Source organism: Homarus americanus, unplaced genomic scaffold (assembly GCF_018991925.1).
Source record: "Homarus americanus isolate GMGI-L3 unplaced genomic scaffold, GMGI_Hamer_2.0 scaffold25563, whole genome shotgun sequence".
In the NCBI taxonomy this organism is placed as follows: domain Eukaryota; kingdom Metazoa; phylum Arthropoda; class Malacostraca; order Decapoda; family Nephropidae; genus Homarus; species Homarus americanus.
In genome coordinates this window covers 278240-293140 of record NW_024721786.1, presented here as the reverse complement: position 1 = coordinate 293140, position 14901 = coordinate 278240, and the positions used below count along the sequence as shown (strand labels likewise).

Sequence of the window (14901 nt, the reverse complement as noted above, 5' to 3'; positions counted from 1 at the left end):
GCACACCACACGAGATTATTGGTTATAGAATTTCTCTATTCATATATTCTATACTGACGATGTGCTGGCGATTTATGAAAAGCATCCGTGAATATTTTACCATCACGAGCGCGCGAGCGTGTGTATGTGTGTGTTTGTGTATGTGTGTGTGTGTGTGAACGTGTGTAGCCCCTTGATGTTTGTGTTTAGAGGAAAATGACGTAACTAATGACAGGAGACTGGCACAATATTTACACAATATATAGAATTTGTTCAATAAGTCTGCTTCATAGACAGTAGTGGGTGTAGGTGGTGAGGTCAGGTCAGGTCAGGTGAAGTCAGGTCAGGTCAGGTCAGGTCAGGTCGGGTAGTCGCCAGCCTCCTCTCTGGTGTGTGGTGACAGATGCGCGTTCATAGCTATTAATGTTCAGCTAACTGTGGTCACCATTATTCTGTACATAACTACTCTCTCTCTCTCTCTCTCTCTCTCTCTCTTGAATCACCACCCCATCTTATTACACCTGAAGATTAACCACCCTCGTGTAAACCTAACGTAACTTAACCAAACCTGACATATTCTAACCTACATTATCCTAAACTGACCTGACCTAACCTAACCTCATCCCTGCAAATAGTGTTAATTTGGGGGTGAAACAAGCTGGGGCAGAGATTCTTCAGGTGATCCATAACACGACCTAACCTTACATGTGACCCCGTCTGAGCGTTAAGACTTGGTCAAAATCCACCCTCCCCCTTCACATAAAATCCTGGATCCGCCCGTGAAGACATCCATGTTCATGTTCATGTTATTTATAATATACAACAGCATGAAGAAGAACGAATAGATGAACAGCTTACTGAACCACCGGGCAGGTCAGGTCAAGTCAGGTCAGGAGGCGATGGTTGACCTGTGTGGCGAATCACCTGACTTGATGTGACCCTCGGGGAAGGTATAACGTTTGTTTGACCGAGAACTGCTCAGCCTAATAATAGTAATAATAATAATAATAATAATAATAATAATAATAATAATAATAATAATAATCACACATTGATACACTTAACAATACCTCGTTCACTTTACTACTACACTACACACTTAACACTTTAACTGATCCGAATCAACTTTGGGATCAACTGAAGATTAGCCTCCCATCTTATCCCAATTCAAGATTAATAATGAACATAACCTAATTTAACCTAACCCTCCCAAGTAACGTTCAGCAGGTGTGTTTAGAACATAAGAACATAAGAAAATAAGGAGTCTGCAATAGGCCGGTTGGCCTGTGCATGGCAGCTCCTGTCGAGAGTTACTTCCACTCTCTATCATCCATGAATCTATCTAGCCTCCTTTTGAAAGTTTCCTGAGTTCCCGCACTTACTACAAAGTTGCTAAGCTTGTTCCACTCGTCCACCACCCTATTTGTGAACCAGTTTCTTCCTATCTCCCTCCTAAACCTAAACTTATCCAACTTGAATCCGGATATTATAAGAACTTTATCTATATCCCCTTTATTGATTCCTTTCACCCACTTAAATACTTCTATCATATCTCCCCGCACTCTTCGTCTTTCTAGGGAATGCAAGTTAAGTTTCTTTAACCTATCCTGATATGGAAGGTTTCTAAGTCCCGGAATCATTTTTGTCATTCTTCGCTGCACCGACTCTCGTGAATTTATATCCATTCTATAATAAGGGCTCCAGAACTGAACCGCATAATCGAGGTGCGGCCTGACCAGCGCAAGATATAGTTGCAATAAGACCTCTGCACTCTTGTTACTTACACTTCTAGATATAAAACCCAATACTCTGTTTGCCTTATTTCGAACATTAACGCACTGTTTTCTAGGCCGTAGGTCCGGGCTTACAAGTACTCCTAGGTCTCTTTCACAAGTCGACTTCTCTAGGTTGATGTTGTTAAGGCTGTATACATTATAAGTATTTGTTCTTCCAATAATAATTTGAGGTTATACTAATCTTATTTAGCCTTAATACGTTTTACCATTACAGTATATTGTCTATTAACCTTTCTACCAAACACTTAGGTGATAAAGCAACCCTTAATTTATTTAGAATATACTAGATCATGACTATACATACTGCATACAAGTATTTGAACACTGAACAGATAAATTTTATTTCGAAGTTATTGTCAAGTGGTTGTCGTAAAATGTTCCAGCTGCCTTTACCAAAACAAACAAGGTCAAGGGTCATCATATTTTAATGGTTATACAGTTCGATGTTTAACTTCTAAATTTTATATTTCATCGTGGAACTTGAAAGACACTAACAATGAGTCAAACACGTGACCACAGGGAGAGTCGTCACCCGCCGGGAGTGACCTGACATATGTGACGTCAGCATGAGGGGCCTCATATACAAAAGGGGGTCTGAGGGTCCCGCACTTCACTCCACTTCCAGTGTTCCCACAGTGAACGTGTCAGCTGTGAAGTAGCTGCGTCAAGTCTTCACAACACTATACAGTGCTCCTGTTCGTATTACAACACTGCATCATGGAGTATGACCAAACACTTTGTTCCTCTACCGATAAGACTCTGACAGACGATGGCGACCTGGAGTTCGACCTTAACACTCAAGAGATAGGCTTCACGTGTCAACAGTGTCGGAGGACGTTTACGAAAAAAAGTTCTCTGGCAAATCATATGAAGGTTCACATGACCGAGAGAACTTTGGTGGTCTCCAACACTCCAGAGAGGAACCTCCAGTGTGAACACTGTCAGAAAATGTTTGCTAAGAAAAGTTCTTTGGTAAACCACGTAAAGATTCACACAAGAGAGTTGCTTCACCGTACAGAATCTCCAGAGACAGTGACGAAGTGTAAAGGCGCAACAAAGAATGTGAGAATGAAGCAATTTAAGTGTACAGAGTGTAGCAAAAGTTATACAGAACGTAGAGCTCTCCAGATTCACATACGATCACACACAGGTGAGAGGCCGTTCCAGTGTTCTGAATGTGGGAAAGATTTTGCTAGTGAACGAAGTCTGCGTAATCACATCAGTCGTCATAGTGCACAGAAAAACTACCGGTGTTTACAGTGTGACAAGACCTTCAGCCACCGTAATTACCTACTGGTCCATATGCGGAGTCACTCTGGAGAGAAGCCCTTCGAGTGTCCTGAGTGCAACAAGCCTTTCGGCAGACGGGATCTCCTGAGGGAGCACCTGAAACTCCATGCAGGGATAAAACCTTACAGGTGTACAGACTGTAATAAGACCTTCACCTGTAGGAGTAACTTTAGAAAACACATCCTGACTCACTCGGCGGTGAAGTCGTTTACGTGTGATCGATGTGGTCAAGGATACAACTACAAAAGTACTCTCAAGGAACATGTTTGTGGCCGCTCGAGGAAGAAGACGACACAAGATCAACTACCGTATAGCAGCACCCCGCCCCCTGTTAAGATGGAAGAGGAGGTTATATTTGTCAAGGACGAAGTTTGTGTTTAGTTTTTTTTAATATATGTTTTACCTTTTTAATCTTGTTAGTTACTTATCTCCTTTTCTCTCCTTTGTAACACGAATAAATATTTACAGACAGAACCTAATGTATTTTCTATATCCTCAATTATCTACAAAACATCTAAGAATCATTGATTTTTAAATTGGTTATAATGAAGCTGTTCTTGTAGCAGTAGAGGAAAGGTATGATATTAATAACGTGTCCTCTCCAGGTTAATAATGTGTGTTTGTTAATTAATTCCCAGACAACGAACACGAAAGATACATTTGAGATTCGTGTGTGTTTACTAGAGAGAAAAATAGATACATAAAATACACATATAAGTGACTCGTTACCACCACAAAGTATACAATGTTGCGTTTCCTCCACCGTTTACCTCTACCGTTTTCCTCCACCATTTACCTCCATCATTTTCCTCCAATACCAGTGAGGCAAACTTGTGTCTATAGCCTCATCCTGTCCTCATCTACACTGACCAATAAAAACTGTTTACCTAGTGGAAAACAATAACAAAGTTCTTATCACCGTAACAAGAACAACCGCATAACAATAAACCACTAATAACAAATAAACTACAAAAAACCCATGAACATACTTTAGCCATGTTAACAATGACAATTACTTTGAATTGAACAACAAAAGCTGTAATATACCCAAAACTTTAGTATTAGCAACAACAATAAAAACTTTAATAATACCAATAACAACAAAAGCACCAATAATACAAAAAAATATAATTTCCAACATATTAACAACAAAAGCAATTCAACACTGTACCTGACAAGTGAAATGGTATTTGTTTTAAAAAGAGACAAATTATAGGAACCCCCCTCCCTACCACCACCACCACCCAGGGTACAACAGTGAGTATGTGTCTCTGTCTGAAAGAGAATACTATGTGTGTGTGTGTTCGTATAATTACTCGCCTGAACATTAGCCACCCAATTTATTTCATATGATGATTAGACGCCCCAACACTAATCTGACTTAGCCTAATCATCAGGTGAAATAAGCTGGAGTATCCAATCATCAGGTGAAACAAACGGACGCATCTAATCTCAGTGACACTCTCAATTCCACACCATTTCTCAACTCCCTACAGCAGGTAACTCAGGTAAACACAGACCTTCATCAATGTATCACAAAGGTAAACACTCATCCCTAATACACGTTAATGACCAGCAGGTAAACACTAACTACTAATTATACCTGATGCCAGAACCTCTCTAGTATTACCCTGTGGTGTGGAGAGAGGGGAGGAGTCAGGTGTTCTTGATGAATAGGACAAATGAAGTGGAGAAAGAGAGGAGATGGAGATAGTGATGATAAATGCTTAACTAAGGTCGGTCACTGTGGCGTAGTGGGCGACAGATCGAGGTTATTACAGATTGAACTGCATTAGAATCCCGGTGTAATGGTATAACCTGGTGTGGGAGGGGAAGGAAGAGGCGGGGAGATACTCAGATTCCTCTCTTGTGTTCTGTTTTTTATGGGGATTATCCCACCCGGTCACAGGTCACTGACACATCGGGGGGGAGGGGGGGTGAAAATGTAATAATAATTCATAGTAAATAAAATTTTAAATAGAAAATTAAAAATAATAATAATAAGGAAACACAAAAATAAAAAAAAAGATCAACAGTGAGAAACAATATACTGTATGTTGTGTTGTCAATGGTAAGAGAAACAATTGAGATCCTGCAATTGTGTGTAAATGAGGCAGAAAGTCAGATCAGCAACCTGGGACTTGGTCACAATTTTTGTGATGCCATATGGCAGCAGGGTCTACCATTAGACAACACATTATGCTTTCAATATCTTTCCAGGCGTTAGTACCTCCCTGTTTGGTAGCTGCTTACTACCTACTACCTAATTGCAAAGAAACTAAGACCAATGTATGTATACAAAAATACACGGATATACAGACAGTTACATATACGGCAAAAAATAAACGCCATCCATAACACACACACTACCCATCATGTTGCAACACACAATGCATGTATTCAATCAGTCAGACATTGACACACACACTGTACCCTCACACCTGTTACTCTCACGATGGGACACACCTGTAGAGGAGGGTGGCGGCCATAGTGGGAGTGTGTCCATTCTGAAATTATTGTCTGTTGATATTTTATCCATATTGGGATATTGTTCGGTGGTCCAGGTACAGTAGTGATAGGTGGGTGTAATGGAAACATGATTTTACCTGGTTAAGAGCTAATTTATTCATACAGGTGAATGTTTATTGGTGTGTCAGAGATATTCTACATTTGTGTGTGTGTAAATACATATATTTAACTGTACAATCTATTCAATTTTTCTTCTTTAGATGTGAAGAGGGGGGAGGGGGGTAAGGAAGGAGGGGGGATCTACCAGGACCCCCTCCCCCCCTTAACACAGCCAGATCTCAATATTAGTGTCAAGTTGTCAACAAATATATATATTCCTAACTAGAGTCATGGCGTCACTCGGTTGTTGCAATGTATACCTGATTGCAGTGTTAGTTGCAAAAATATTCGTGTCTATAAAAATTGAGAGCAAATATAATTATCAATCACTTAAACACAGAATATAATTTTAAGGTGTAAACGACATTGTTCGGCTAATTGTTTACCTTTGTTTGTACACCCGTTGTAAAGACTCATTGTTTACACCACACCTGTTGTATACCCCAACTGCTTACACCTGCGATATATATATATATATATATATATATATATATACATACATATACACAAGGTAAACTATAAAGAACATGTATAATAACAAGTCGTACACAATAACATTTAAACTATAATAATTTTACCCCATTTTTCAACACCAATACAAAAAAATCCTCGTTACAAGAGAAGCAATTGACAGTGATGGTGTTCATCGGAGTCACTGTACCCGGGTTGTATAATGATGTACACGTGTACTGATATATCTATTCTCCTGAGAACCTTTACTGTCACGTGAGAAAAACAATAATGGAGGAATGTAATATTTTCCCTACTATTATCACGAGTTTTGTCTGTTTTTCTTTATTGCCTTAGAGTTATTATTGTATTTATGTTTTTATTCCTTTATCAAGAGTTCTATTGGTAATTCTTGTATATTTCTTTTATTCTAATTTCTTGGTTTCTCGAGATTTCTTTCTTACTGACGGTGGCGGCGAAGGAGGAAGAGTGGACGTGTAGAGGTCAGTAAACCTCGGCCTCCTCTCCGTCACCAGGGGTTGAAGCAGATAAGGTCTTAGCTGATGCCTCTCAATAAGTGAGCTTTCGTGCCCGTTCAACCCTGGTGGCGACCGATCCATGTGACTCGAGTCCTCAAAACTTCCGTACGTTTAATTTCCCTCTAATTGACATGTGGGAACGCCTCCAAAGTGCCCACAGTATGATATGAGAACGCCTCTGACCTCCTTACAGATGGGTCATAACAAAGATAATGTCGAAATTTCACTGAGACTAGTGATGCGGTACCCTAGATTACCTGTATATTAGACACCATGGTTTACTTCACCTATTGATTAATCATTCTAACGTTACCTGTCGGAGGGGGGGGGGTTAGTTTAGGTTTAAGTTGGTTAGATTAGCGTTTACGTGTTTAGTTAACAGGTGAAATAAACTGGGGTGTTTCATCTTCAGGTGAACCTGTACCTGCACATACTGTAAGGGAAAATAACAAACATAAGTGTATTTAGGATTCATAGCAGTTATGATGATGCCCCGCTTTATTCCTACCACACACACACACAAACACCCCCCTCCACCACACAAACACCCCCCTCCACCACACAAACACGCACAACAGCCCCCCTCCACCACACACACAAACACGCACAAACATACACACACAAACACCCCCCTCCACCACACACACACACAAAACACCCCCTCCACCACACACACACACACACACAAACACCCCTCCACCACACACACACACACACCCCCCTCCACCACACAAACACGTACAACATACACACACAAACACCCCTCCACCACACACACACAAACACCCCCTCCACCACACACACACACACAAACACCCCCTCCAACACACACACACACACAAACACCCCCTCCACCACACACACACACAAACACCCAACACACACACACACACAAACACCCCTCCACCACACACACACACACACAAACACCCCCTCCACCACACACACACACAAACACCCCCCTCCACCACACACACACACAAACACCCCTCCAACACACACACACACACAAACACCCCTCCACCACACACACACACACAAACACCCTCCACCACACACACACACACACAAACACCTCCAACACACACACACACACACAAACACCCCCTCCACCACACACACACACAACACCTCCACCACACAAACACGCACAAACATACACACACAAACACCCCCCCTTCACCACACACACACACACACAAACACCCCCTCCACCACACACACATTCACATTAAACACCCCCCACACACACACACACACACACTCACGTACACCTAACACGCCGTCCAGGAGAGAGAAATGAAAAGGAAATCGCAGAAGGTTGGACGTGCAGGGAAAGTGACCTAGCATGAGCAGGGGGGTGAGGTATACAGGTCAGACGGCAGGAAATGACTCTCACGGGACTGGGTCAACTTAAAGTCAAGATAAGATACAAGGGGTCTTCACGACGGGTCATCTAAGGTCAAATCAAAGTGTTGGTCATCAAGCTTAACCTGCTCAAAGTAATACCATCATAAACTTGAATTCATCACCATTACTACCACCTTCACCACCACCGCCATCACTTTCACCACCACTACCATTACCATCAATTCATCAGACATAACCACACACACACACACACACACACACACACACACACCCCACACATACACACATACATACGAATCCAGGTAAAAAAGTCACAGGAAAAAAGTCGCCCCACACCTATGGAATGTGCATGACGCCACCATGAACAACAATGCTCGTACCAACAACATTTGTGAAAGGTGGAATAATAAGTTGTTCAACCTCGTCGGTCACTACCATCCCTCAATCTGGCGCGTCATTGAATGGTTTCAGCTTGAAGAAGCGACAGTGAGCACCATTATCAAGCAGGATGCTGTTGGCAACCCACCTCAAGGAAGAGTTCGTCGACGCTATGTGCAGAACGCCTTCGTGTGTTGCATGACGGGAGGATCACAAGACTGTAACAGATTTTCTTCGTGGCGTCTGTTGGAATAATCGTCTTATTCATCAACAGTGACATAAGCAAGTTTGCGGATGACACCAAAATAGGGCGGCAAATTAATTCAGGGCAGGATGCCAATGCATTACAGGAGGATCTAAATAAACTGCAGGGGTGGTCTGGAAAATGGCAAATGAAATTCAACACCAGCAAGTGCAGCGTACTTAATATTGGAAGAACAAATACTTATAATGTATACAGCCTTAACAACATCAACCTAGAGAAGTCGACTTGTGAAAAAGACCTAGGGGTACTTGTAAGCCCGGACCTACGGCCTAGAAAACAGTGCGTTAATGTTCGAAATAAGGCAAACAGAGTATTGAGTTTTATATCTAGAAGTGTAAGTAACAAGAGTGCAGAGGTCTTATTGCAACTATATCTTGCGCTAGTCAGGCCGCACCTCGATTATGCGGTTCAGTTCTGGTGCCCCTACTTTAGAATGGATATCAATTCACTAGAGTCGGTGCAGCGAAGAATGACAAAAATGATTCCGGGACTTAGAAACCTTCCATATCAGGATAGGTTAAAGAAACTTAACTTGCATTCCCTAGAAAGACGAAGAGTGCGGAGATATGATAGAAGTATTTATGGGTGAAAGGAATCAATAAAGGGGATATAGATAAAGTTCTTATAATATCCGAGCAGGATAGACTCCGGAGCAACGGATTCAAGTTGATAAGTTTAGGTTTAGGAGGAGATAGGAAGAAACTGGTTCACAAATAGGGTGGTGGACGAGTGGAACAAGCTTAGCAACTTTGTAGTAAGTGCGGGAACTCTGGAAAGTTTCAAAAGGAGGCTAGATAGATTCATGGATGATAGAGAGTGGTAGTAACTCTCGACAGGAGCTGCCATGCACAGGCCAACCGGCCTATTGCAGACTCCTTATTTTCTTATGTTCTTATGTTCTTAACACTAAATATACATGTAATACCATGCTATTATGTAAGTTGTTTTCAACGTGTACATGTCATGTAAGCACTTCAATAAATGACTGTTTTAAAGGTTTCTAATAAACTCGGATTTGTTTCATTGCCTTGTATTGTCAGTACTTCAATAAATGACTGTTTTAAAGGTTTTTAGTAAACTGATTTTTTTCGAGTGTTTATAATGCTATGACATTATGTATGTTGTTTTCAATGTGTACCTGTTATATATTGCCAATAAACGACTGACATAATGTTTTTGCTTCATTGCCTTGTATTGTCAGTTAATAAGCGACGTAAAATACTATTTGTTTTATTACTTTAATGGGGGTGCTGGTGGTAGAGTGGTACCGCTCTTGCCTTCGCAAGCGAGATGTCACGGGTTCGATTCCCGGGCCGGTGGAAGTTGTTTGGACTTACTTCCTGGCCCCCATTAGTCCCTGTTCACCTAGCAGTAAAGTAGGTACCTGGTGTAAGTCGAAAGTTGCGAATTCGTATTCGGGGACAAGTTGTTGGAGCTTCCAATAACTTGATGACATAAACCATTGACTCTTTAGGCTTCTACGCCCTTGACTCATGAGACATAAAGGCAAGCATGAACTTAGCATGCTTCCCTGTTGGGCGCTGTAAACGCTTCTGCGCTTCACCTTACACAAGGATGTAGGGGAGTCTAATAAATAATAATAAAAAATTACTTTAATCAGTATCTATGGTGTTTAGTGGAAATGTGACATTTTTTTCCTGTAACTTTTTTTCCTAGCCAAAATTGTGACTTTTTTCTGTGATTTTTTTTCCTGTGACTTTATTACCGGCTCATACACTGCCATCCAGAGCTAGTAAGATTCAATTCTGGGAAGAGGTCATCATTTACTGAACAAAGTGCGCTATTCATTACACGCCAACTACAATTGCAACACGTTGGTTGTAATGGCCAATAAATACCAGAAAACGGTAGTTATAATAATAATGATAAAATAATAAGAATTACTGTTGATGGTGATAATGGTATGATGGTGGTAGTAGTGGTGGTAATGGTAGTAGAGGCAGTAGTGGTGGTGATGGTGGTAGTGATAGTAGAGGCAATAGTGGCAGTAGTAGAAGCAGTAGAGGCAGTAGTAGAGGCATTAGTAGTGGTAGTAGTAGTGGTAGTAGGTGTATCACACAGTGTTATATAAACACACCGGGAAAATAAGAAGAACTTACACGGAAGTGTCACTCTTCACTACTTGTGGCTGATGTACACTGCCCACCAGCTCTCTCTCTCTCTCCGCTCACACACACACACACACACACACACATACTCTGTCTTTGTCATTTTCACACTTGCTCATTTTCTCTCTTCCTCTCACACTCGTTCCCTTTCTCTCTTTCTCTCACATTCGCTCCTTTTCTTTCTCTCCCCCTCTTCCACTTGCTCTTTTTTTTCTCTCTCTCTCTAAAAGTACAATAATACCAGTCTAGGCCACCCACCTCCTGACCAAGACTTACTGTGGGTGTGTTCACTAACTTGGCAACACTGAGTCATCCTTTCAACTACAAGACAAATATCTCCACCCCAGATTAACCACCCTAACCTAACCTAACCTAACCTAACCTAACCTAACACTAACCTAACACTAACCTAACACTAACCTAACACTAACCTAACCTAACACTAACCTAACACAAACCTAACCTAACACTAACACTAACCTAACACTAACCTAACCTAACACTAACCTAACACTAACCTAACACTAACCTAACCTAACACTAACCTACCAGATCAAGTCAGGTTAAGTAAGGTAAATTTAGGTTGGGTAGAGATCATTGCTGGGTAGGTTACGTTAAAATATGTCAGGGTATTTTCAGGTCAGGTCAGGTTAGGTTAGGTCAGGTAAGCTTAAGGTTGTGTCATGTCAGGTTAGGTTAGGTCAGGTAAGCTTAAGGTTGTGTCATGTCAGGTTAGGTTTGGTTACGTAAGGTGTCCAATCATCAGGTGAAATAAACTAGGGTGTCTAATAATCAGGTGAAATAAACTAGGGTGTCTAATCATCAGGTGAAATAAACTAGGGTGTCTAATAATCAGGTGAAATAAACTAGGGTGTCTAATCATCAGGTGAAAATAAACTAGGGTGTCTAATAATCAGGTGAAATAAACTAGGGTGTCTAATAATCAGGTGAAATAAACTAGGGTGTCTAATAATCAGGTGAAATAAACTAGGGTGTCTAATAATCAGGTGAAATAAACTAGGGTGTCTAATCTCAGGTGAAATAAACTAGGGTGTCTAATCATCAGGTAAAATAAACTAGGGTGTCTAATCATCAGGTAAAATAAACTAGGGTGTCTAATAATCAGGTGAAATAAACTAGGGTGTCTAATAATCAGGTGAAATAAACTAGGGTGTCTAATCATCAGGTAAAATAAACTAGGGTGTCTAATAATCAGGTAAAATAAACTAGGGTGTCTAATAATCAGGTGAAATAAACTAGGGTGTCTAATCATCAGGTAAAATAAACTAGGGTGTCTAATCATCAGGTAAAATAAACTAGGGTGTCTAATAATCAGGTAAAATAAACTAGGGTGTCTAATCATCAGGTGAAATAAACTAGGGTGTCTAATCATCAGGTGAAATAAACTAGGGTGTCTAATAATCAGGTGAAATAAACTAGGGTGTCTAATAATCAGGTGAAATAAACTAGGGTGTCTAATCATCAGGTAAAATAAACTAGGGTGTCTAATCATCAGGTGAAATAAACTAGGGTGTCTAATAATCAGGTGAAATAAACTAGGGTGTCTAATAATCAGGTGAAATAAACTAGGGTGTCTAATAATCAGGTGAAATAAACTAGGGTGTCTAATCATCAGGTGAAATAAACTAGGTGTCTAATAATCAGTGAAATAAACTAGGTGTCTAATAATCAGGTGAAATAAACTAGGGTGTCTAATAATCAGGTGAAATAAACTAGGGTGTCTAATAATCAAGGTGAAATAAACTAGGGTGTCCAATAATCAGGTGAAATAAACTAGGGTGTCTAATAATCGGATGAAATAAACTAGGGTGTCTAATAATCAGGTGAAATAAACTAGGGTGTCTAATCATCAGGTGAAATAAACTAGGGTGTCTAATAATCAGGTGAAATAAACTAGGGTGTCTAATAATCAGGTGAAATAAACTAGGTGTCTAATAATCAGGTGAAATAAACTAGGTTGTCTAATAATCAGGTGAAATAAACTAGGGTGTCTAATCATCAGGTGAAATAAACTAGGGTGTCTAATCATCAGGTGAAATAAACTAGGGTGTCTAATCATCAGGTGAAATAAACTAGGGTGTCTAATCATCAGGTAAAATAAACTAGGGTGTCTAATCATCAGGTGAAATAAACTAGGGTGTCTAATCATCAGGTAAAATAAACTAGGGTGTCTAATCATCAGGTAAAATAAACTAGGGTGTCTAATCATCAGGTAAAATAAACTAGGGTGTCTAATCATCAGGTGAAATAAACTAGGGTGTCAAATAATCAGGTGAAATAAACTAGGGTGTCTAATAATCAGGTAAAATAAACTAGGGTGTCTAATAATCAGGTGAAATAAACTAGGGTGTCTAATCATCAGGTGAAATAAACTAGGGTGTCTAATAATCAGGTGAAATAAACTAGGGTGTCTAATAATCAGGTGAAATAAACTAGGGTGTCTAATAATCAGGTGAAATATACTAGGGTGTCTAATCATCAGGTGAAATAAACTAGGGTGTCTAATAATCAGGTGAAATAAACTAGGGTGTCTAATCTTCAGGTGATCCGGTCCCGCTCTCACCTGATTATAATTACAAAATGAGTCATTATCTACGTTGACTCTCACCTGGGAAAAAATATAATCCCTAATACGGAAAATATACGTTAATCAGTGAGGTTAGGTTAGGTTTTTGAGGTGACGTAACATAGGCCAAAATTAACACCTCAAATTATGAAATGTTAGACCTGAGTTAAGATGAATCACCCTAGAGGAATATTTTTACGGAAAGGATGAGTAATGATGAGAAATATTACCCAGAAGGTGAGTAACGGAAAGGAGGAAGATAGGTACGTACAACACCCAGAAGATGAGTAAATATGAGGAATATTACCCAGGAGATGAGTAAAGGAAGAAAGAAAGATAGAAAGAACAACCAGATGATGAATGAAGATAAGGAAATATTACCCAGGAGATGTGAGTAACCAGAGTAAACAACAAACAACAACAACAAACAATAACAACAACAACAACAATAGCACCAGTCTCTCCCCTTCAACACTAAAAACATCGGCTATCGTAATTGTAACCGAGCGATAATTATGATCGTAAGTTCTGACTCAGGTAAACAGCAGGTAAGGGGTTTCTTAATTAAATTCATTAATCTTGTTTATTTTTTATCTACAGGTGAAGTGGTGGAAGGTGATAGTGATTTGTTATTGATGAGTTATGGGAGAAGATTATGGGATGCTTATAAATATTTAGATAATGATTAAGTGTTGTTTATTAAGGGAAAAATCTGTCTCTGTCTGTCTCTGTCTGTGTCTGTCTGTCTCTGTCTGTATCTGTCTGTCTGTCTGTCTCTGTCTGTATCTGTCTGTCTCTATCTGTCTGTCTGTGTCTGTCTCTCTGTCTGTATCTGTCTGTATCTGTCTGTCTGTCTGTCTCTGTCTGTCTCTATCTGTCTGTCCCTATCTGTCTGCTGTGTCTGTCTCTCTGTCTGTCTGTGTCTGTCTCTCTGTCTGTATCTGTCTGTCTGTCTGTCTGTATCTGTCTGTCTGTGTCTGTCTCTGTCTGTATCTGTCTGTCTCTATCTGTCTGTCTCTATCTGTCTGTGCTGTGTCTGTCTCTCTGTGTCTGTGTCTGTCTGTCTGTCTGTATCTGTCTGTCTGTCTGTCTGTCTGTCTGTATCTGTCTGTATCTGTCTGTCTGTCTGTATCTGTCTGTCTGTATCTGTCTGTCTGTCTGTCTGTCTGCCTGTCTGTATCTGTCTGTCTGTCTGTATCTGTCTGTCTATCTGTCTGTCTGTCTGTCTGTCTCTCTGTCTGTATCTCTCTGTCTGTATCTGTCTGTCTCAGCCTGTCTCTGTCTGTATCTGTCTCCTGTCTGTCTCTATCTGTATCTGTCTGTCTGTCTGCTCTCTGTCTGTATCTGTCTGTCTCCATGTCTTTCTGTCTGTCTCTGTCTGTCTCTGTCTGCCTGTAAGCTTTGTGTCTCTATCTGTCTGTATCTGTCTGTCTCTATCTGTCTGTATATGTCTGTCTGTGTCTGTCTCTCTATCTACATATCTGTCTGT

The 14901-nt window shown here is 40.4% G+C and overlaps 1 protein-coding gene across 1 annotated transcript; it reads left to right on the top strand.

The window, feature by feature from the left end:
* Positions 1–2492: 2492 nt before the first annotated feature.
* On the top strand, positions 2493–3446 carry LOC121861855 (oocyte zinc finger protein XlCOF26-like). The gene has a single exon (XM_042359750.1). It carries the CDS (start codon positions 2493–2495, stop codon positions 3444–3446), a length of 954 nt encoding a protein of 317 aa, XP_042215684.1.
* Positions 3447–14901: the final 11455 nt, after the last annotated feature.